This window comes from Geotrypetes seraphini, chromosome 2 (genome assembly GCF_902459505.1).
Source record: "Geotrypetes seraphini chromosome 2, aGeoSer1.1, whole genome shotgun sequence".
Lineage (NCBI taxonomy): Eukaryota > Metazoa > Chordata > Amphibia > Gymnophiona > Dermophiidae > Geotrypetes > Geotrypetes seraphini.
This window is the reverse complement of record NC_047085.1, coordinates 61,486,292-61,511,335: the sequence shown is the minus strand read 5'-3', so window position 1 is coordinate 61,511,335 and position 25,044 is coordinate 61,486,292. Positions and strand designations below refer to the sequence as shown.

The following is a 25,044-nucleotide window of genomic DNA, read 5'->3' as shown; positions in this document are numbered from 1 at the left end:
TTCCTTATGAGAGACTCAAAGAGCAGTCATTAAGACCATTGTAGCTGTATCTGCCACTTGATGTTAATGGGAGGGTAATAATATTATAATATGCATTATATTACTGTAACACATATTAATTCATGTTACTATAGGAAACATAGTAATGAGATGCAAAATGCTGAACCACAAATTCATTAGTCCTGAAAAAATGCCAGATTTTATCTGATGTTTTTGCTGGCTGGGAGCATGGGGCTGCTTAAGCTGGAGCCCAGTGCTCCTGGTCCACTTAAAGGGGCTGAGGAGTTGCCCCTCTTTGTCCCAAACTTCCCCTCCCTCCTGTAGGCCCCCTTGGGCCTACTTAGTGAAATTCTCTGGAGGTCTAGTGGAGGGAAGGCAGAAGTGATCTCCAGTCACTCCTGCCATTTCTGGGTTCAAGATTTCATGAAGATCCAAAGACAAAGATGCTGTGGACAGAATGTTCTTGATGCAAATGTTTATTGTAAATCGTAAAAAACCAAAATCACTCACAATAAAATTGCTGCAGAGCCGACATGGTCTGTGTTTCGGCTAACAAAGCCTTCTTCAGGGGTCCAGGATGACGTTCACACAATGGATAGAAACAAAAGTGGATGGTAAAATAAATTTTTAGCCCAATCTTCTTGGAACTCTTACAGTACTTATGCTGCTGTTAGCTAAGTTACAACCATAACAGCAGTGGTTTCTGTGAGACTTCTTTTCTAGTTTCATACAATGACCTGTTATGCTTTCTTTCTTTTTTTTTTTTTTAAGGAAAATTTTTCCTGCCATATTATTAATCTGCTAAATAACTGAAAGTTTCTATCATATCCCTTCTTTATATACTGTTTTCCAATGTTATCCAAGACTGAGTGGGTCTGTGTTATAGACTACTGTTTTGGTAACTCTTCTATGAACAGTCTCCATTTTTTTTATCAAACAGCTTTAGAAAGATACAACCTCCAATACAGAACAAAGTAGGACAATGGAGGTCTTACTAATGACATATATAGAGCTGAATTTTCAGGCATTGGAACTTGTGATTTTTTTTTTTTTACTAAGCCAGGTAGAGGTTTCTACTGTGGCCTGGAGTAGAGAATGACACGGGGTCAAATTTGTCCCCGTCGGAACTCAATTTCCCTGCCTCGTCTCTATGAGTTTTGTCGCTGTCCTTGCCCCATTCCTGTAAGCTCTGACGTATCGGCACAAGTCTTGAACACATATGATTTTACAGTGGTTGAGGCTTGTGCAGATGAGGATGGAGCTTGCAGGAATGGGGCAGGGACAGGAAAAGAACTCATGGGGACAGGACAGGAAAATGAATTCCCACGGGGATGGTGAAAATTTTGTCCCCATGCCATTCTGTAACCCAGAGCGCTAAATGCTCCGACGCTGCTTCGATGCTCCTAGAATTCTTATGAGTGTGGAGCATTTAGCGCTCTGGGCAGCCCGCAAATGCTCCTACTCATATTTCATACCCATTTTGGAATGCTCCTGACTGTGTGCCCTTTTCAGACATGTGCAATTGAAATTAGGCACCATGCTTTATATTATAGTGTTCAGTGAGATGTGTACACCAATTTTTAAGACTTCCAATTAACATCAATAATTAGTTGTAAGCACCCAGTTATTGATGTTTCTGAGCTAATTAGTCAATTTATTTGCACACACATCTCTGATGCACGCACAAAATTGAGTGCAGAAATTTGGGTGCAATATATATAAAAATCTGGGGGATAATGCATCAATTATGCATGCACTATCCATTTAGGTCTGTTGTTCAGCAGGTCTAAATGGATATCTTAGCAATTTAATGACTGAATATTGCTGCTAAATGGATATTTTTTAGGGCTGTCTCCATCCTGCCCCTAACCTAGCCCACAATTATAAAGATAGTATCTGGCCATTTAGCATTTTAAACAAGCTGCTGCTAGACATATAATTTAAAAAAATAAATGAATAAATCATTGGCTGTTGGCAAATACATAATTTGCTTTGGATATCAGCATAGTGTTTCCCAAACCATCACGTCAATTAGCTTTTTCAGGATATCCACACTGACTCTGCAGTAAATAAGTTCACAAATAATGCAGATATAATCACCTCAGACATCATGAAAACCCTACTTTAAGAGTCTCTCAGGCCAGATTTGGGAGCCACTGATCTATCTATAAAGACAATTTGACCTCTTGTTTTCTTGCCGTTAATACCCCTCCTTATACACCAGAAGGCACAATTAGTTTTCCCCATAGCTTTATTACTTTGATTGGCAACCTTCACATTATTTGAATTGATTATTTATATCTTCTTGTCCTGCTTGGCTGTTTGCTGGTACTATGCTGCCGATAACTAGTTAATGAATTTCTGTATCATAGAGGCACAATTTTACACTTTATTGCACTGAAGCACAGCTTCAAAATCCATGACTACAGTATTTGCCAGTGTTCTCAGGTCTCAATTTGATTCTTCTGCCCTTTGCCCAGAAACGTGCATTCATTTTAAAACTAATGGCAATAGAAGAATGAAGCCATTTTTGGTTCAGTTCAGTTATTTAAGGATAAACAAATGACCATAAGATCTGAAAAGCATTTGTCTTTAGATTTTATAGGGAAACGGCCACTTCTCTTTGGGTCAAATACAGTAGAGCTGCCAAAGGGACAGATAATAATAATAATAATAAAAAAGCAGCCACTCTTTGCCAATCATTTTTGAAACTTTTTGACACATAGCCAAATGTGCCTATCCCAGCCTCACTTCTTCCAAAGCCCATGGCTGATGTCAACAGGCCATTGACAAAAAGAAAGCATCATCGTTTTCTTGTCTCCTAGGTTTCAGAAGAATAAGGTAGCTTGTTAGCTGCAGTTAAAAAGAGTTTGAGAATGAAAAATAGCATTAGGCTATGAAATAAAGCAAGTAATAGTACAATTGGCTCAGGCAGAGGTAGAGAGAACTGGGCTACCTGATTTAGTCTCTATACCAGTGTGTCACAAACTGTGTGCCACAGCACACTGCGGAAGAGAAGTGCTGGCCAGCTGACTTGCCTTTATCTGCAAGGTAGCTCCAGTAGGGCCAAAGTGGCACTGCATATCTACAGGCACCCCCTGCTGTCGTTGCATTTCTCTCTGCACGTCCTCCTGCTGCCGGCACATTTCTCTCTGCAACACTCCCCCCCCCCCCCCCATGACCACCAGTGGCAGCTCGGTGTGCTTTTAACTTGGTCACACAGCTGGCGCTAGGATTAATTTAGATGCTTGGATATTCCTTCATGCACCTCTTTAATAGTCTAATTTCCTCACAAAACTCTGACTTTATCTGAATTTTGTTGGTGCCTGTTAGTCCGAAGCCCAGAGGTTTTGAGGTCTTCATTCCAATATTAGCACCTTGGCATTTCTCGCCACTGTTAGTACTCTCTGTTCTATTTTTGATGCTAGGAGGGCTTTATAGGACCTACTTTGGCAGATATCTACCAGCAAGTTTAATTAAAAACGGATGGGAAACAACAACAGAATGCAAAATTGTCTGCTCCATCACCCCAAATGAAAAGAATGACCCTCCTAATTCAGAATCTGAAAATGAACCAAAACGGGGATCCAAAAAAAACCAAAACTGAATCAAAAGGTCTTTTTTTTTTTCCTATGAACATCTCTACCCAGTGTCTACTCTGCTACTGATTTTGATGGCATTTGCAAACTAATATTTTGCCAAGTCTTTTAGTAATGTCATTGCTAATGAAAATAATTAGTCCTAGATCCGAGAGCCCCATTTTACCTTCACCTGAATTGACTCCATCAACAACCACTGAGTTATGGAACTTCTAAGCTTACTACCTACCTTCATAACTGGCAAAAGTAAATCGGTTTTATTTAACAAGAATTCCCTTTTATCAATCCATGTTGTCTTGTATTCTGTAATCTAATCACTTTGATGTACTACACTATAATTTTTATGATAGCTTTGTAATTACCTCTATGCTCCCACAACTCCAGAGGGCCCTGGGGTCTGGGCATCTCTTCCATTTTCTCCTCCACCATGGTCCATCTTTCTCCCTTTCCAGTCTTCTTTCAAAATTAATATTGTTTAAGTGGAGGGGGATTTTTGACAGAACGTCTAACTCTTGAATGTGGACGTTTTGGGAAAGATGTCCAGAAATCCAGGAGAGAAAATGATCACTCTCAAAACAGCAAGATATATAGTATATATATTTTCTTTTGAGAATAACCTATCTGGACATTTTGGTCCTTAATATGTCTATCTTTTTTGCCTGTTCGCTAATAGAAAGACATCCACATGAGAAACGCACAAAGACCAGCTTTTCAGATATCAAAGCAGACCTTGTCCGAAAGGCTTGGCATCATCTGATCACGGCAGGGAATCCTGATCAGCTGAGCTGGTTTCTAGAGTCCTGCTGGCTCAGCTGATTGTGGATTTCTCTGCCAGGATCAGCTGAACCAGCAGAGAGAACGTATTCCTCTCTTCCTCCTTCTCACGCTGTCCCCCTAACCCCATACCTTAATTGGCACCCCCCCATCACCACTTTATTATTATTTATTTATATACCACTTATATCACAAGTGGTTTTACATTCAGGTACTTTATCATATTTTCCTATCTATCACGGCGGGCGGGCTCAAACTCCATCTAGTGTACCTGGGGCAATAGAGGGATTAAGTGACTTACTAAGGGTCACAAGGAGCAGAAGGATTTGAACCCACAACCTTAGGGTGCTGAGGCTGTGGCTCCAACATACTCCCTGAATGGGCATCCCCCAATATCACCTGACACCCATCATCTTGGGATAGTAGGAGGGGCCTAAGGCATTGGGAGGGAAAGGCCCATCATTCTGAAGAAATGTCGCTATTGGCAGGAAAGAGTGGGCTTCACTCCTGCTGATCTTTCATCAGAAGGCATGGGGGAGGGGTGTTGCATTATGTTGGGGGGATGCCACTTAAGGTGAGGGTGTGGAGGGATCTTATGGGGGTGGCAGGGAATATCCATTAAGATGGGTGTGATGGCAGGGGATCAGTGGGTGTGAGGGAGAAAAGAATCTGTTCGCCCTACTGGTTCAGCTGATCATGGCAGGGGAATCCCCAATCAGCTCAGCCAGCAGGATTCCAGAAACCAGCTCAGGCCTTAAGACTCATCTGTTTAACTGTGCATTTTCAGTTTTCATGCTGGTTGTGGCTGATTGCATCAGACCTGCCTTCTCTGCTTTGTTTTCTAAGGCTAAAGATGCCATTTCCTGGTTGTTGTATTTTTTTTTTTTTGTTATTCTGGTTTGGCTTTTTCTTGCCCTGATCTTTTTTCAAGGACACGGTGAGCGAGGCGCAAAATTTGTATAGCTCCAGATTCAGAAAGGGGTACAAAAAGAGTCGAACAAAAGACCCGGTGGAGATAACTAAAATAGTGAAGGAAGCGATAAGCAATAAAAAAAATTCATTCAGGAAATGGAAAAAGGACAAAACTGAGGGGAACTGGAAAGAGCACAGGAAGTATCAAAAAGAATGTCACCGTGTGGTTCGAAAAGCCAAAAGAGAGTATGAAGAGAGGCTAGCCAGGGAAGCTCAAAATTTCAAACCATTCTTTAGATATGTTAAAGGGAAGCAGCCGGCTAGGGAGGAGGTGGGACCGCTGGACGATGGAGACAGGGAGGGAGTGGTCAAGGAGGAGAAAGAAGTAGCAGAAAGACTTAACATGTTCTTTTCGTCTGTATTTACAAATGAAGACACATCCAACATACCGGAACCCGAGCAAATCTTCAATGGAGACATCCAACATACCGGAACCCGAGCAAATCTTCAATGGAGATCAGGCAGAAAAATTAACATCCATGGAAGTGAGCCTTGAAGATGTGTGCAGGCACTAGAAAAACTAAAAACTGACAAATCCCCGGGTCTGGACAGAATCCATCCAAAGGTTCTGAAAGAACTAAAGGAGGAGATAGCAGAACTTCTGCAACAAATTTGCAATCTATCTCTGAAAACAGGCGTGATCCCGGAGGACTGGAAGATGGCCAACGTTACGCCCATCTTTAAAAAGGGATCAAGAGGTGACCCAGGAAACTACAGACCAGTGAGTCTGACCTCAGTTCCATGGAAAATGGCGGAAGCACTGATAAAAGACAACACCGATGAACATTTGGAAAGTAACAAACTTCTGATAACCAGCCAACATGGTTTCTGCAAGGGGAGATCGTGCCTAACGAACCTATTGCACTTCTTCGAAGGAATTAACAAATGGATGGACAGAGGAGACCCCATAGGTATCATATATCTAAATTTCCAAAAAGCCTTTGACAAGGTACCCATGAACGCCTGCTTTGGAAACTGAAGAACCATGGGGTGGAAGGAGATGTACACAGATGGATCAGAAACTGGTTGGTGGGTAGGAAACAGAGGGTAGGAGTGAAGGGCCACTACTTGGACTGGAGGAGGGTCACGAGTGGTGCCCCACAGGGCTTGGTGCTCGGGCTGCTGCTATTTAATATATTTATAAATGATCTAGAAACAGGGACGAAGTGTGAGATAATAAAATTTGCGGACGACACCAAACTATTTAGTGGAGCTCGGACTAAAGAGGACTGCAAAGAGACTTGAACAAACTAGGGGAATGGGCAACGAGATGGCAGATGAAGTTCAACGTTGAGAAATGTAAAGCACTACATGTAGGAAACAGAAACCAGAGGTACAGCTATACGATGGGAAGGATGTTATTGAAGGAGAGTACCCAAGAAAGGACTTGGGGGTAATGGTGGACATGACAATGAAACCGACGGCACAGTGCGCAGCGGCCGCTAAGAGAGCGAATAGAATGCTAGGTATAATCAAGAAGGGTATTACTACCAGAATGAAAGAAGTTATCCTGCCGTTGTATTGGGCGATGGTGTGTCCGCATCTGGAGTACTGCGTCCAATATTGGTCGCCGAACCTTAAGAAGGATATGGCGTTACTCGAGAAGGTTCAGAGGAGAGCAACACGTCTGATAATAGGTATTAGAGAATGACACGGGGAAAAAATCTGTCCCCGTCACTGCACCGTCCCCGGCCCACCATCCTCTGCACCGCCCCGTCACTGCCATTCCCTTCACCGCCCCGTCACCGTCATCCCTTTCACCGCCCCTGCCATCCCATTTACCGCCCCGTCACTGTCCCCACAGCATCCATATAAGCCTCAGAACTGCAAAACACCATGAAGACAGAAGAGAGTCCTGCCACTACTACTACTGCACTGAGAATCTGTTTCAGTGCCTCTGCCCTGTAGTAAAAACAGAACATAAAATAAATCAATTGACTTTTTCTCCCTTGCAATGACGTGTCTCATGTTCACCTATAGCTCGAATCAGATCAATTGTACACACTAAAAATGCAGGAGGATCTGGAACGTGAGCGCAGGCAGGCAGTGATACAAAAACAGCAGACACCCGACCGATTGCAGTGTTCCACCGTCTCCCTCCTTCCACCTCACCTTAGATGTAGAGTATGCCGGCTTTCTTTTTCGCCCAGCTGCACGTGCGGCTGCTCATTTGTTCAATATTCTCCTCTGACGCAACTGGAAACAGGAAGTTGCAAGAGAGAAGATTGAACAACTAGAGCAGCTGCGCGTGCGTGGCTTTTTGAACGCATGCGGCTGGGCGAATAAGAAAGCCGGCATACTCTAGATCAGTGTTTTTCAACCTTTTTACACCCATGGACCGGCAGAAATAAAATAATTATTTTGTGGACTGGCAAACTACTAGGACTAAAATTTTAAAATCCTGTTTCCGCCCCATCTCCGCAAGCTCAGTCACCTCAGTAACTATAGAAAAATAGACAAATATAGTGCAAAATATAGACAGCAGATATAAATTCTCAAAACTGACACATTTTGATCACTAAATTGAAAATATAATCATTTTTCCTACCTTTGCTGTCTGGTGATTGATTTCATGAGTCTCTGGTTGTGTTTCCTTCTGTCTGTGTATCCTTTCTTTCTTTCTGCACTCAGGCCCAAGAATTGTCCCTTTCTATTCCCTCCCTCTTTCCTTCCTATGTTCTTAGTGCCCCCGGTGCCTCCTTCCTATGTCCTTAGTGCCCCCGGTGCCTCCTTCCCATGTCTTTAGTGCCCCCAGTGCCTCCTTCCCATGTCTTTAGCGCCCCTTTCTGTCTTTAGTGCCCCCAGTGCCTCTTTCCCATGTCTTTAGTGCCCCAGTACCTCCTTCCCATGTCTAGTGCCCCTTTCTGTCTTTAGTGCCCCCAGTGCCTCCTTCCCATGTCTTTAGTGCCCCTAGTGCCTCTTTCCTATGTCCCTCTCACTGCCTTCCAAACTTTGTCCCACCCCCATCCTAGAAGCCTGCCTGCCTGTCTACATTTCTCCCTCCCTAGCCAAAGCCAGCCTGCTGCCTCCCTGCCGCTCAAAAAAAAAAAAAGCCTCCCTCCTTTTCCTCTTCTCTTACCGCCATGCTGCAGCTGCTAAAGCCGGAAGTCTTCTTTCCGACTCAATTCTGAAGTTGGAGAGGACGTTCTGGGCCAGCCAGGCAGTGATTGGCTGGCCCAGAACATCCTCTCGGAAAGACTTCCTGTCGGCTTTAGTAACTGAGAGCAGGGGAAAAGGAGAGGCTTTTTTTTTTTTTCGCACGGACCGGCAGAAATTCAACCGGCGGTTGAGGGAACAGTGCTCAAGTCTTCATCAAAGGTGAGGTGGAGGGAGATGGCCAGGTGGGGACCGCGCGATCCTTGGTTGCCTCACTGTGGAGACAAGTCCATTCACTGCTCCACGGGGCAGTGAATGGCCTTGTCCCCGTCTCCGCAGAGGCCACTATTTTTTCTTCCCCATTTCGGCGGGTTACCCGCGGCTAAACGCGGCTAGCCGCGGGTAACTGCCACCATGTCATTCTCTAATAGGTATGGAGAACCTTTCATACGCTGAAAGACTGGAGAACCTGGGACTTTTTTCCCTGGAGAAGAGGAGACTTAGAGGGTATATGACAGAAACTTACAAAATCATGAAAGGCATAGAGAGTGGAGAGGATCAGATTCTTCAAACTTTCGAAAAATAAAAGAACAAGAAGGCATTCGGAAAAGTTGAAAGGGGACAGATTCAAAACGAATGCTAGGAAGTTCTTCTTTACCCAATGTCTGGTGGACACCTGGAATGCGCTTCCAGAGGGCATAATAGGGCAGCGTACGGTACTGGGGTTCAAGAAAGGATTGGATAATTTCCTCCTGGAAAAAGGGATAGAGGGGTATAGATAGAGGATTACTGCACAGGTCCTGGACCTGTTGGGCTGCCGCGTGTGCGGACTGCTGGGCACGATGGACCTCAGGTCTGACCTAGCGGAGGCATTGCTTATGTTCTTATGTTATCTGAATATGGCATGCCTTTCTACTAATTTATCTATTTGAATGTGCTACTTTGCTGTGCTCAGTACTAAAGGCAGTAGAGTAAGTACTTGATAAACATAACAGTGAGCTTTTCCTGTACATTATAGCCAAGCTCTAAAGCAATGCATCTCAACTCGGTCCTGAAGTACTCCATTGCCAGTCAGGTTTTCAAGATATCCACAATGAATATGCATGAAATAAATTTGCATATAATGGAGGTAGTGTATGCAAATTCAATGTGGACATTCTGAAAACCTGACTGGCAAGGGGGTAGTCCAGGACTGAGTTGAGAAACACTGGTCTAAAGCCCTGAAACCATCAAATGTGGGAGTGTGTGGCACAGTGATTAGAGCTATAGCCTCAGCATCCTGAGACTGTGGGTTCAAATCCCTTGCTGCTCCTTGTGACCTTGGGTATGTCACTTAATCCCCTCATTGTCCCAGGTACACTAGATAGAGTTTGAGCCCACTGGGACAGATAGGTGAGCACAGATCATCATGCCACTTTAAAAACAATATAGATCAATCAAACCACCTGTTTAGTGCACTCCTTTCCATTATCCATTAATATCCTAAGGCTATTATATTTCTTTTTGGAAAGCTCTAAAAGACCTGCTCTCTTGTACTGATCCATGAAAAGCTTGCAAGAAACTAAGTAAGAGGTGAGCATAACCTTCTATTAAAAACTTTGTTCACAAAATGATCTAGGATATGAATCTTGTTTATAGATCTTTGCTGCTGCTGCTGCTACACAGTTGCAAACAAATATCATCTGCCACAATTTAGCTCAAAAGATCCCTAAAAAAAAACCTGATTTCATTAAGAAATATAAATGTGATTGACCCAGTAGCTCAGAAGCACTGTCATGCAAGAAAAGCTGGATTCAACTATGACGCAGAGTAGGCCAATGCTCTGCTAACCTGAGAGGCTTAAGGATATTACAGATGCACCATTTAAAACCTTAGGAAAAGGCAAACTTTGACCACTGCTCAACAGTGACACCTTGTAATCATGATTTCTGACTCTTGCCACAAGTTCCAAAAAGGAGCATGACTACACGAAACCCTAGCCAAAAAAAGTATTGTGATGAATGGCCTAAAATGGAGAAAAACAGTATAAAAAAAAAAAAGGAGCGAAATGTCCCAGGAAGTTATAAATGAAGGCTCCTTACATCAGGTCTCTACCCCTATTCTGAATGAGCTGTAAGTATGTAAGAATACGAGGAAATATAGACCCCTACATTTAAAAAAAGATAAAACAAAAACCTGAACACAACAGCACAAAGACTTCCGTCTTTGCCTTCTGCTCTAGAGGACAAACTCTGTGAGCAACCCACCTGATCCTGAGAAGGAAGGCTGCAGTCACTATTGTAGTAATATATTTTGGATGAAGAAGTAATATTTGGAATACTGCTCAAGAGATTACTCTTATCCTGGTGGGGATATATAGATTGTTTAGGCATGTCATCTGAGAATGAGTAGATACACCAGAAAGAAAAATGTGAGAGAGAAAAAAAATTAAGTTTTGAAATGTACACCAATGGGTCCCTATCCCCAGATTCTGTATATGATGCCTTATGCTGTGTACGCAAATCTGGGCCTACAGCTTAACAAATCTAATTGGTGCTGGTAACCAGCAACTAACACCACATAATTGATGCTAATTGGCAGTAACAAAGTTATGAGCACAACTTGGTAAGCGTTTTCTATAACGTGCTGCATGCCAGTTCTCGTGCGTAGATCTAAAAAGGGGGCCTGGCCAGGGGGAGCATGAATGTTTCTAAAATTTATGTGCACTGTTATAGAATATGCCTGATGTGTGCACAAGTTAGGTGCAAGTATTAGGCCTAGTTTTTGCGCCTACAATAAGATGCACTGGTGCTTCGTGCGATTCTATACGGTATGTGTACCTTTCATAGAATTGTGCTGAGTAATGTTTTAGTCGGTGCCTATTTTTTGGGTACCATATGTAGAATATGGCCCTAAACACTTGAAACCTGGCTAATATGCAACTATGGTAAGGTGTTTTGCAGTAGTTTTGCCTGTTATTGCATATTAAACTAAGCTTAGGCCCTCCCACCCTGCCCCTCACCCATCCCTAGGTTCATATTACTTTAATACACCTATTACTCACCCTCAGCTGACAACTAAAAAGAACTAATTCAGTCTCCAACTACCCAATTTTTCACCAGGTGACCTTATTGCTGCTAATTCAAAGCAACCTCTCCACCACATCCATTTTCCTTACCAGCAGACTCTTCCTCCTTAAAAATCCCTACTGCACATAGAGTCTTGACCAGTGGTCTCAAATTCAAACCCTTTGCAGGGCCACATTTTCGATTTGTAGGTACTTGGAGGGCCTCAGAAAAAATAGTTAATGTCTTATTAAAGAAATAACAATTTTGCATGAGGTAAAACTCTTTATAGTTTATAAATCTTTCCTTTTGGCTAAGTCTTAATAATATTGTAATTTATAGCTAGATATATGATCAAGAAACTGTTTTATTTTACTTTTGTGATTATGATAAACATACCAAGGGCCTCAAAATAGTAACTGGTGGGTCGCATGTGGCCCCTAGGCCGCAAGTTTGAGACCACTGGTCTAGACCAACTGCACCCTAGGTATCATTTCCCTTTCCAAGTCTATGGCTCTATCTCATCTGTGCTATTTCCCACCTTCTGCTCTCTTAGTTCCAGCTTCTAGCCACAGCTGCTACTGCACACATATCTACTGTGGCTTAAGCCCTCTCATTTTGCTCCTCATCCTACCCATTCCCTAGACTCATATTACATTTATACTACTATGCATTACTCTCAACCCTTCAGCTGATCCTAAGGAAAGACTTCATTAACTGAGTCTCCAGCTTCCAAGCCCACTTAATTATCAGATTCACTTTTACCCTATACACAGAAACCAACCTACAATTTTCTACTGTAAAACTAAACTATTCTACCAACTCAAGATAACCTTACTACCACATCCACTTTTGTAATAAAGGAGACCTTGCATTTTACCTGCAGACTCTTTTCCAGCATGGCCCATGGTGACTCCTAACCCACCTTGACCAACATCTCCCCAAGTGTCATTTCCAACTGAGGTCACTTGTGGCGCCCACTCAAACACAATTACAGCAATTACTCACACATTTAGATGGCATCGTCTGGCGTGAACAGGGTGTGCAGGATGGCAGGGTGTATCAGAGATCCCCAGTTGGGCAAAGTGTGTACATGCGAACATTAAAAAAACCCTTAAAAGGATAATTAACAAAAGATCAGGAAATTATATACAGAGAAAAAAAGGGAATAATAATAATATATATAATTGTGTAATTTGCTGGTTAAGCAGGATTTAGGAAAGATTAATGGCCTCTTTTACAAAGCCGTGCTAGCGGCTGTGCTAATGGCCCCAAAGCCCATAGAGATTTAAAGGGCTTTGGGGCTGTTGCTGCGTGGCTTTGTAAAAGAGGCCGTAAGTGCGGGGGTCAACCAGGGCTGGGGTTTGGCACGTCTTACAGGATGGGAAATGGGAGGGGCAAGAGTATCAAAAGAAGATGAGAGAATGGAGTTATAGGAGAGGACAGCTTCATCGGCAGACTCAATAGCCTGAAGGTTCCTAAAAGTACGGGTAGTGATTGGTTGGGCAGGAGGATGATGAGTTGTGAATGTTAACAGCTGATGGTCAGAGATGGTAAGGTTTGAGGTGCAGAATTCAGTGATAGAGCAGTTAGAGGAGAGGACGAGGTCAAAGCAGCGGCCTTTCTGGTAAGTAGGGGCAGTGGAGCACAGCTGGAGGTCATACGAGGACGTTAGAGCGAGAAACCTGGATGTATAGGAGTCAGAAGGGTCATCCGCATGGATGTTGATGTCGCCGAGAATAAGGGAGAGAGATGAGGGTTCAAGAAAGGAGGAGATTCAGGAGTCAAACTCACTGAGGAAGGAGAAGGATTTGTCAGAGGTGTCGGTAAATAACCGCTACTCTGAGAGATAGGGGGGCGAAGAGATGGATGGAGTGAACTTCAAAGGAAGGAGAACAGTGAGATTGAGGCAGAAGAAGGGGTTATTTACAAGATGGTGAGAGTAAGAGTCCAACACCACCTCCGTGAGGCGTATGAGAGAAAAGGTACCCTCATGACACAGCTGAAGCGGAGTCTTCAGGGCAGATCCAGATTTCAGTTCGCGCTAGCAGGTAGAGCTTTTTAAAGATAAAGAGGTCCTGGATGAAGGTAAGTTTGTTGGATACGGAGCGGGCGTTCCACAGGGTACATGAGAAGGGCATGGAGAAACGAGGGAGGAAGGGAACAAAAATATGATTTGTTAGATTGCAGTGTGATCCCGAGTAGACCAAAGGATGACTGGGAGGACCGGGATTAGAATCGATGTCCCCGGTAGAGAGCAAGAAAAGGAGTAGGAGGAAACGAGAGTGTGGGAAAGGCATGGGGGCTATGCCGTGGTGCAGATGCATATAAGTAGAATGGGAATCTCTGTATGAATGGGAGAGAGTGTAGTAGCTGTAAGGCTGAGAAGAGGGTGGGGGAGAAGAGAAAGGGTGAGGTGGTAAAGCTGAAATGTGACTGGTGTGATGGTTGGAGATTAAGTGGTTTGGGGGAGAGGATGAGGAAGATTAGTAGCAGTAAGAGGAGTTGGTGAACAGGAGTCATTGGGGAGGGGAGTTGTCCTGGATATGATGGAAGATTAAAAAAAAAAAACCAACCCCCAAAAAACCCAACTTACTCTTCCTTATCTAAGTATATATAGGTTTATAAAATTAAAAATATAGTATTGGGGCTGTTGAATTATATTTCTTATTTAGTTACTTTTATTCTATTGCTTGGGCAACAGGTGAAGGATGCTTTGTGGGTGGGCCTATATATGTAATGTGAATCTAGGAGTGGGTGGGTCTAGGCTGAGTTCATGGTGTGGCTGTGGAGACTATCTCCTAGAGCAGGGGTCTCAAAGTCATTCCTCAATCCTGCCGGGTTTTCAGGATTTCCCCAATGAATATGCATGAGATCTATTTGCATGCACTGCTTTCATTGTATGCTAATAGATCTCATGCATATTCATTGGGGAAATCCTGAAAACCCGCATGAGACCAGCTATCCCCCCATCAATCCAGCTAGACCCCCTGCAACAAAACCACCTATGGAAATACCAGCAGACAGATCTTGAAATGATTTTAAAGAGATTACATTCAAAGACACAAAATGGCTTCTCTAAAATACTCTTAAAGCATACTGCAGACTTGACCCTTGCCTGCCTGCCTTACCTGATCAAAGCAGCCACCCTAATCATAGGAAAAATAACCCAATGGCTCAACTATCATCTAATGTGATCAATTACTGGCCAGTAGCTTCCATCTCACTATTAATCAAAATGATGGAGGGATGTGTCACAGAACAACTCAAATGCTACTTACAACACTTTAATATTCCCCACCCTTCACAATAGGGATTCAAGAAAAATCATAGTGCCAAGACAGTGGTCTCAGCACTAGTAAGGTATGACAAAGAACTACTAAGCAAGGGTCACAGCACAATCGTAATCCAATTTGACCTAAGTAGTGCATTTGACCTAGTAGACTTCGATTGAATATCTGAGATCTTCAGTGATTTCAGATTTAGGGGCCTGGTCCTCTCCTGGTTCCCAGGTTTCCTAACCACTCGGCACTATGCTGTACATAAGGATGGTGAACTTTCTGATAGCTGGCACCCTCCCAGCGGGGTCCCCCAAGGATCCTCACTTTTACTAGCAGTATTCAATCTCCTAATGCAATCCCTGGGAGCCAACCTAGATCTCACAAGAATAAAACATTTCACCTATGTGGACATAACGATCATGCTACCTGTAATGGCTGCATTAGTCAAAATCCTTACCACTGTCAAAAAATGTGTCCACATCATAGAAAACTGGACCTCAATTCACCGCCTCAAAACTAAGAATAAAACTAAATTCCTTTGACTAGGACCCTCAACTGACCCACACTATACACTCCAAGGATTACAGTAGATGACAAAGACTTTCCACTAGAAATACAATCCCAAATCTTAGGCATAGAAATTGATAACCACCTATCCACGAAAAGTCGTGTACATTCAGTAATAAAACAAACTTTCCTTGTGATGAGAAAGCTAAGATCCATTAGCAAATACTTTGAAACAGAGGCTGCATTTTAGTACAATCCCTAATCCTATCTTGATTAGACTACTATAATGTAACACTAGTTCTTTGCTCTAAAACGCTATCACATCTACAACTAGTTCAAAATGCAGCAGTAACACTTGTATATAGACTATGGAAATAAGAACACCTGCAACTGTACTATATGAAATTACAATGGAGAGTGTAGCACAGTGGTTAAAGCTACAGCCTCAGCACCCTGAGGTTGTGGGTTCAAATCCTGTGCTGCTCCCTGTGACCCTGGGCAAGTCACTTAATCCTCCACTGTCCCAGATACATTAGACAGATTGTGAGCCTATTGGGACAGAGAGGGAAAATGCTTGAAGTACCAGTATGTAAAACCTCTGAGTGTGGTTGGATAACTACAAAAAGGTAGTATAAAAGTCCCAATCCCTTTCCCATATGACATTGGCTGCCCATAACTACAAGGATCAAGTTTAAATTAATCATCACTGTTTTTAAGATCCTAACAGGCAATGCCTCCCAACTACTTAACATAGTTGGTGATCGTACTCCAGGGTGCCTCCAACAGATATTCCACCAGTAATCTATTCCACTTAAAATTCCCAGCATGCAATAATATAAGATCTACCAGGTAAATTACCTTATCCATCATCAATTAGCAAAACGATAGAACCAAATACCACTTACATTTTGATCTTTTGACCACAGTCTCCGATTCAAAAAAACTTTTAAAAGCATTTCTATATTAAGACAGGGTGCCAACCCTGAAGTAACTGAAAAAGTGACTGTAAAAGCACATTTCTAGACTGTCTAATGTAACTCTTGGAAAATAACAATGAACCAATGATGACCTACTTGAACTTGTAACTATGTATGTATTAGTAACTGTATTGATCTACCTGTACTAGCAACTCTATTGAATGTCCATGTTAACAGGTCCATTGTAACTTCCTGGGTAACTAACCCAACCTCTTGTAATGCAATCTGACCTTTAACTGAATAGGTAAAGGTGGAATAGAAAAACTGATTAAAATAACATTAAGTTCTCAGGTTTTCTCTCTCAGGCATGGTCAGTGTGGCATGGGCACAGAATGGATGTGGTAATGCTATACAGTTAGTGTGCTATATGTACTATGTGTTGGCTAATGCACAGTTTTGTGGGAGCCTAACCAGGATGTACTAAGCTCTTCCACATTAACTGTGAGCAGGTACTGTGCATTAATGGGAACATTAATGAACTGCTTGAATTTAAAAAAAACCCCACTACAAATACCTCCACTAATTCCTGTTAGATTTGCAGCTAATGGGGCAGTAGAGAATGATACGAGGACCAGTTTGTCCCCGTCCCTGCAAGATCTATCTCTATCTCCATCCCCATCCTGTCCCTGTTCCATCCCTGCAAGCTCTGTCCTTATCTGCATAAGCCTCGAACACTTTAAAATAATAAGTGTTCAAGGGTGTCAGGTCAAAACCGCGGAAGACAAAGGCGCGTGCCGACAACTGAGCGCAGTGTGGAGGCGCGCGCCGAAGAAAATAACTGTTTTTAGGGGCTCCGACGGGGGGCTGTGGGGGGGAACTCCTCACTTTACTTTATACAGATCGCGCCGCGTTGTGGGGGGTTTGGGGGGTTGTAAAAACAGGGAAACAGGGAAAAAGTTAAGTTTACAGTATAATGAGGGGGGTTACAACCCCCCAAACCACCCACTACGCCGCCGTGATCTGTATTAAGTAAAGTGGGGGGGCTCCTCAACAAAACCCCCCGTCGGAGCCCCTAAAAACTGTCATTTTCTTCAGCGCGCGCCTCCGTCTCGCGCTCAGTTGTCGGCGCGCGCCTTTGTTTTCCGCGGTTTTGTCTATGAACCGTGTTCAAGGCTTGTGCAGATGAGAACAAAGTTTGCAGGGATGGGACAGGGATAGAACTCAGAGGGATGGGATGGGGATGGAGACAGACCCCACAGAGATGGTGAAAAATTTGACCCGTGTCATTCTGTAGCGTGTAATAAAATCTCATATTAAAGGGGCTCCTAAATAGTTAAAAAAAAAAAAAAAAATCCAGGGATAAGAGTTTCTTTGTAACTTTTCAAAGTTTACATTGTTTACATTTACCAATGTTGCCATTAAAACTTGGAATAATTTACCAGAAAAGAATCCTGTTACCTAAAGTTCAGAAGAAAACCATTAGGATCGATCACACAATTGCAACCTTAAACTGTATACTGTGCTCAACTAGTACTACTACACTGTATAGCTGACCATGTTGCATAACTTGTACATTACACAGTTTGTAATTGTTAGCACCGGAAGATAATGTCAAGGCCCTTAGCTTGTACCCTTAGCAGAAAAGTCTTTCTATTGTAAGCCCCCTATGTATGGGCTCTTAACCTTTGTAAAATTGCCTGGAACCTATATAGGCATAAAGCGATCCACAAATTATAGATAAGATTCTAATTCAATTTTAATATCTTATCTATGCTTAACAAGCAATTTGCTGATTAAAAGTGGACCTGCTACTTTTCCCTTCTGCTGTATAAGTATGGAAAAAGGAAAATGCTACTTTAAAATATCTGAAGAAATTACCTTAACACATAACAAAATATTTTAATTTCTGATACATATTTAAACAGATTTGCTTGACAGCATAACACAAGACAAAAAGGCACAAGACTTTAAACATGCTTTAAAATGACACTCAGCAAGGTATTTAAAATTTAATAAATAGGATACAGTCACACAAAAACATTTTCATAATGAGTCTTTAAACTTACTAAAACAGACTGGCAAGAAATAAATAAATAGCAGTTGACAAATTGTTTCTGGATGTAGGTTCTTAATATTCATTCTGAAAACTGCATATAAACCTACTTGTCAAAAAATTTAGAACACTGAATATTTTTCTGACATGTTTTGTTATAACATGTGCCATTACAAAAATTAGACAACCAAAATATTACATGATTTGACAAAATATTTGCCTAATAACAAGTTGAAGTTCAGCCCATTAATTAAACAGAACAAATAAATACGGAATTAGTACTGCAAATCCCTTTGTAACAAAATTGAAAAAAAGAAACTGAAAAAGCAACACTCAAGAAATAGTCTTGGAATCATATATTCATTGTAGTGCCCAAAAGTAATAGTACTTAAAGTGATAGTGCGAGGGCACCAAGCTCAAATCAAGGCAAATATAACTTTAGTGCAAATCCCTAGGTCCTTGCAAACTTACAGCATACGCTACATATTTAAAGTCACTCTCAATGCCTGTTTTACTGCCTTTTCTCTTCGGGTACACGGGAATAGAGAAGTGGCAAGTGCATTTTAAGAACCTAATGGAATGGAGTCTAAATCTACCCATAAAAATCAAATTATGACTTGCAACTTGTACCATACTGATGTTTCAGAAATTGTATGAACTAATGCATAGGATGTGTTATTTTTAGCCATTTGATATTGTGTTTAAAAAGATGAACGTTAATGGTTTTTGATTTAGGTACTACTAAATTTTTTTTTATGAAACTAAATTCACTTTCATCAGTGAAGCTAGCTTTACAAAAACTATAGAACTGCTTCTAAAAAATGCAAGCTCAAATTTTTATTCTAGGGATGGAGTCAAAAATCATTTCCACCAGGTAATGCATTAGCTCCATATACTCTACATCTTTACATGCCATGTTATTTACCACAGCACCTCAGTAGAATACCAGCAGAAACAAACTGCAGTTATTAGAACCTATTATGTACCCATGCTGTATCATGTTTCAGTTATACATCAATTTAAACTATAAGGATTTATTAGCCAAGTTTCACTGTAGTATAAATTTGACCTGACAATTTAGTTTTAGAGTGGAGTTTAGACAGACACAGAATGGGTGCTCAAGTAGCAAATTAAAATTTAGAAATCAATGATGCAAAACATGTGGGTAAGCACAGCTCAAGGAAAGCTTATCCTACCAAAGTATTAGTACATTGTAAATTAGTATTAGCATATTGTAAATTTTTGAATGCAAAGAAAACAAAAGCATGAGAAGTAGCATTCCTTCTCTTAACTGCACCCTCTGATGTAACCAAATTAGGCAAAATATTCAACATCATTTTAGATTTGTAGTGTTTACTGGCAGATTGCTATCAGGTAATTTTACAAGGGTGTGCTGCCAAACAGTGCATGATAATGCCAAGCTGTCCATTCTATTCCTATGGGTGGCTCAGCATTTAACATGCACTGCTCAGCAGCACACCTTTGTAAAAGCCTGTTTATATGAAATAAGGTATATTAGCAGCAGTGCTAATGGTTTATCTCCCCCCCCCAAAAAAAAAGCATACAAAATGTATACTTTAATTACTGTGAGCAAATTTCTAATAGAAACACTAAAATACACAGATAAATTAGGTCGTGCAACTTGTCTTATCTTGAATTTGGAAAAGTGTAGTATGAAATCTAAAATCCAAATCTGAAGCTAATGGAATAAATTATTACTTGTACTATGGAAAAAAACAACACATATTTTACACTAACAAAATATTTAGTTCCAGATCTGCTGGTAATTCATACTTCAACGTCATGCATTTTGTTAAAATGCTTGAAAGTAAGAAATCAGTCTGTCATATTTCTAAAAAAATCCTTCTCAGATTTTTTGTCATTATTCCAATATGAAACCTACATCTATTTAGCATAATTCAACATATATTTATTGTAACATGATACAGCAAGATGAATGGGAAAGGACAGCTTTTTTTCCCTTCAATATTCAGTATTGTACCAATACGGTTGCAATAGAGTAACCAGTTTTTTAATGCAGATCTTGAGATCAAGGAATTGAATTTCCATATTTCATCTCCAAAATGTATACACTTTTAATGGCTCATTTCAGATTGTTCTTTATCTAAAAAGATTTCTATAGTTTTGATGAGTTCCTCCTTTAAACTGAAATCCTCTCTAACCCTTCCTTTATTGTTTTTATAAGTTACCAAACTCCAAGTCAATGAGTATTTTTTCAAGAGTCAATTTTAAAGCATTTCTATTGCAGTTTCAGACATTATTAAGGTTTGCTTTGTAAGCAGAATGCAAATAATTTTTCAGGAACTGAAACACTATGCCAGAGCTGTTTCAATATATTATTAGATAAGCCCTAGTTAACTCTTTCAGTTGCACTGCATTAGAGTTACTGGCATCCAAGATCTCTGGCAGTCTCCTTAGTGCATCCTGCCCCTCCCTTATTTTTAGGGGGGGAGACACCAGTTTGAATGGTCTGGAGTAGTTGCAGGCAGAGAGAATACTGATACTGATCTGAGATTCTGTGGCTTTTAACTAATTCTACTTATTTTTATGGTGTTACTAGAAGTCGAGGTGTGCTTAGAAGAGAAGCTGAAGCAGAATTTATTTCATATATATTTAAGTTTACAGGAATATTCAAGCTGAATATTTCAGTATCTTTTTCTAAATTATAACACAATTATTTCATCAATCAATGGATATAATGGCTACATATGAATTCTCTTCTGTGACATCACACCTAGTGTTCATTCCCCCAGTGAAATTTTTTCACAACAGCTGAACTGAACTGTCAAAATCTACAGTTCATAGCAGCGCCCCATGGGTTTCTTTCAATTTGTTTCTCTGTAGTAAGGGAAAGTTAATAGCTAAAAGGGAAACCTAAGAAGTATTTGCTGTAGTAAATACTAGTGGAAATGAACAAAAAAAACCTAATACATGCAGTGTTCCACACATAATCTAACTTACTTGCAATTGGTGGCAATACTGCTATATTATTACAATTTAATGTATTTAACATTAGAAAAAACGCTTAGGAGAAATAGCTAAACAAAACCATTAGGAAATATTTTCCTATTTTAGGTGAGCTAAACATTCTTGTTTTGTATTTTTTAAAATATCTGTAGCTTTACGCTATTCTTTTTGTAGAAGTGAGCTTGGAGAATCACTGGTAAAAGTCATATAAAAATGGTCAGTGCAAATGTCAATTATCATGAATGGATTAACATGGTTCTTTATTTCCAGCCTGTTCCATTTAATCATAATTGTAATCTTGGGCCTTATAATAATGAATATATGGATAACTCAAACAGGATACATGAATCCTGTGAATTCTGCATACAAACTGTAATAGCATAAAATCTGACCCCAGTGTGTACCCATTAGGGAAAAACTGTTCCCATAAGAAACTAATTCTGTTGCACATCCATAATGCTTCTTGAAAACTTGAAAATGCAGTGCAGTTGTCCAGTATTAGAAATGGTTAACTCCTGAGGACTAAAAATATTTTTATATGGTCTTGAACTGGACTATGTGAAACTAAAAATTAGATTTCTTTTCTCTGAAGTATAAAACAATGACTGCATATTGCTCCAGCTTGTACACAACCTCTTTTGCTCTATTTGTACCTAACAGAGTAACAAAGCCTCGTCATCACTGGTTTCATTTTTAAGTGTAGCTTCTAAACAGGTGTCTGGTATCTGGGCAGTATGCACTATACCACAACATTCACAGGGGCCATCTCGACTACAGGGTCTCACTCCATGGTGAACTGCCACACCACAAGTCTGCCTAAGTTCCTGGCCTTGATCTGAGGCAAGATCAAGAAGAGGTCTGGAACAATCATTCATGTCAAAGTCTGATGCTATGTCAGAAACTGGAATTAACATTTCAACATCATCATCCTCCTCTCTTCCGCTGTCCCCACTGTCAAGCTGTCTCAGTGGACTCTGACTTTGATTTATTGAGCCTGATCGCCTTAAAGTGAAGCGTACCCAACGTAAACCTTGAGTTACTCGACTTAATGCACTGGAAAGCTGATGGCGGACTGGACTCACAACTGAAGGTTCCACACCTTGCATTTCTCTTCCATTTTCTGTAGAACCAACACTGGAATTTTGCCCTGAAGAGCTTCCACATGCTCCTACTGCTGCTTCTATTGCTGATACAGGGGGAAATTTTTGAGGTAGTGAAGCAGCAACACCACCAACAGCTCCTTGCGTATCCCTTCTCTCATTTTCTGTGTCTGTGTCATCAGACTCAACTGAAAACAGACTTCGGTGAGTATTTCTTTCAGGTTCCCTATTTGTACTCTGGTTTGCAACAGCATCATCTGTATCAGCTGAGACTAATGCAAGCGATCCTGAGTGGCGTGAACGTGCAAAGCTGAAAATTCGGTTCCATATGTTATTAGACCTGGAAGCAATAGGTAGTCTAATTGAGGTGAATCCAAGTTGTGATCGAACTGCTAACCTCAGGTTCTCCAAAACCGAAGCCTGCAGAAAATAATAAAACATGTAACAAAAAATTTAATTTAGGAAAATAAATAAACTATATCCTATAAATAAGAGATGTTTGCAGGTTAAATGTAAGATTTTATCAAATACTGCACTATGATCTCAAGAACTACTCCATTCAGAAAGGTTTAAATTTAAAAAAAAAAAAAAAAAACCCCGAGTAAAAAAACTGTTTATACAACAAGGATCAGAGAAGCTAAGATGTCAATTTTAGTTTAATTGTATGGTGAAATTTTATTGAACAAAAACTTCAAATTTATAGGTTATGTCTACATATCTGTTGAAAGATAAGTTGAATCTGCTTAATGTAACAGATTAAAATTAATTTGATCTCTTATCTGGTTGACTTGTACCTGCTATATCAGGGGTGCCCAAAAGGTCAACCGCGAAGGCAATGTGTGTTGATCGTGAAGGCCTTCGCGGGCTCCGTGATAGACTCACATTGCCTTCGCATTCTACCTGCTTCCTGACGCGGTAAACAGAAGCGCCGAGCTGACCAGCTTCCCCCCCCCTCGACGTCAATTCTGACGTCTTAGAGGAAGTTCCGGGCCATCCAATCGCTGCCTGGCTGGCCCGGAACTTCCTCTCCGATGTCAGAATTGACGTCATGGGAAAGGCTGGTTGGCCCAATGCTTCTGTTTACCACGTCAGGAAGCAGGGAGAGCTCACAACTCAGTGGCAGATGGCTTGGGGGCCTGTTCCCCAATGGTGGCGGCGGTGACTTGGGGGAGGGCAGGGAGAAAGACAGACAAAGAAAGAAAGGGGGCAGGAAGGGAGACAGAAAGAAGGGAAACAGAAAGAAATGGGGCATGGAAAGAGAAAGATAGAAAGAAAAAAGGGGCAGGGAGAAAGAAAGGGGAGGAGGCAGGGAAAGAGGAAGAAAAGTTGGAGGAGGGAATGAGGTCTGGAGGAGAGGAAGAATACAGGCTGAAAGAAGGGAAGAAATATTGAATGCACAGTCAGAAGAAGAAAGTGCAACCAGAGACTCATCAAATCACCAGACAACAAAGGTAGGAAAAATGATTTTATTTTCAATTTAGTGATCAAAATGTGTCCGTTTTGAGAATTTATATCTGCTGTCTATATTTTGCACTATTGCCCCCTTTTACTAAACCACAATAGCGGTTTTTTTAGCGAAGGGAGCCTATGAGCTAAAAACTGCTATTGCGGTTTAGTAAAAAGAGAGGGAGGTATATTTGTCTATTTTTTAAGGTAACAATGTATAAAGTCATCTGCCTTGATAGTGTGCTTTGTGTTTTTTTTTAATTTTATTGTTGGTAGATCATTTTGACTTGGTCATTTTAAAAGTAGCTCGCAAGCCCAAAACGTGTGGGCACCCCTGTGCTATATGAATGATTTTATTTAACCAGTGTCTATGACCACAGATTGCTCCCCACATACCTCAGAACCCATCATCACTTAACTAGTGAACTTTTGGCTGGACATCAAATTGTCCATCCAAATGTAACAGTCACAAATGCTGAAATCTGAAAGCTTATATTTATCCAGTTAAATGGATACATCCCTTTGAATATCAACCTTTAAACTTTATAAAAATGAAGTAGAAATCTGGTATTGATGGTTTTAAAATATAATTTCTTATGATGCAATGCTAAGGATGTAAACTTTACTTAATAAAAAATTATGAACCACATAAAGTGATGTGAAAAAGTATTCAACCCTCCTGATTTTCTCTATTATTGCATATATGTCCACGCGGAATGTTTCTGATCTTTAAACAAAATAGCACAGTTACTTACCGTTAACAGGTGTTATCCAGGGACAGCAGGCAGCTATTCTCACATATGGGCGACGTAATCGATGGAGCCCGGATGCGGACGCCTCACAAGCAGACTTGCTTGAAGAAACTCGAAGTTTCGAGTCGCACGCACCGCGCATGCGCGAGTGCCTTCCCGCCCAGCACAGGGCGCGTCTCCTCAGTTCAGATAGCTAGCAGAGAAGCCAACCAGGGGAGGTGGGTGGGTTGTGAGAATAGCTGCCTGCTGTCCCTGGATAACACCAGGTATTCTCACATATGGGTGACCTCCAAGCTAACCAGAATGGGATGGTGGGAGTGTTGGCAATTTAGGAGAATAAATTTTGTAATACTGTTTAGCCAAACTGTCCATTCCGTTTGGAGAAAGCATCCAGACAATAGTGAGAAGTGAAAGTATGAACCGAGGACCAAGTAGCAGCCTTGCAAATTTCCTCAATAGGTGTAGATCTGAGGAAAGCTACCGAAGCTGCCATAGCTCTGACTTTATGGGCTGTG

General features: G+C 41.2%; 1 protein-coding gene across 2 annotated transcripts in view; it reads right to left on the bottom strand.

Annotated features, from left to right (window-relative positions):
* Positions 1-18,064: 18,064 nt before the first annotated feature.
* LRP12 (LDL receptor related protein 12) overlaps positions 18,065-25,044 on the bottom strand; it is a 111,201-nt gene continuing 104,221 nt past the window's right edge. For both annotated transcript variants that reach the window (XM_033933785.1, XM_033933786.1), the window contains one exon: positions 18,065-22,751. In XM_033933785.1, the coding sequence (XP_033789676.1) occupies positions 21,885-22,751 (867 nt within the window). In that variant the 3' untranslated portion in view covers positions 18,065-21,884. The remainder of the gene's footprint in view (positions 22,752-25,044) is intronic.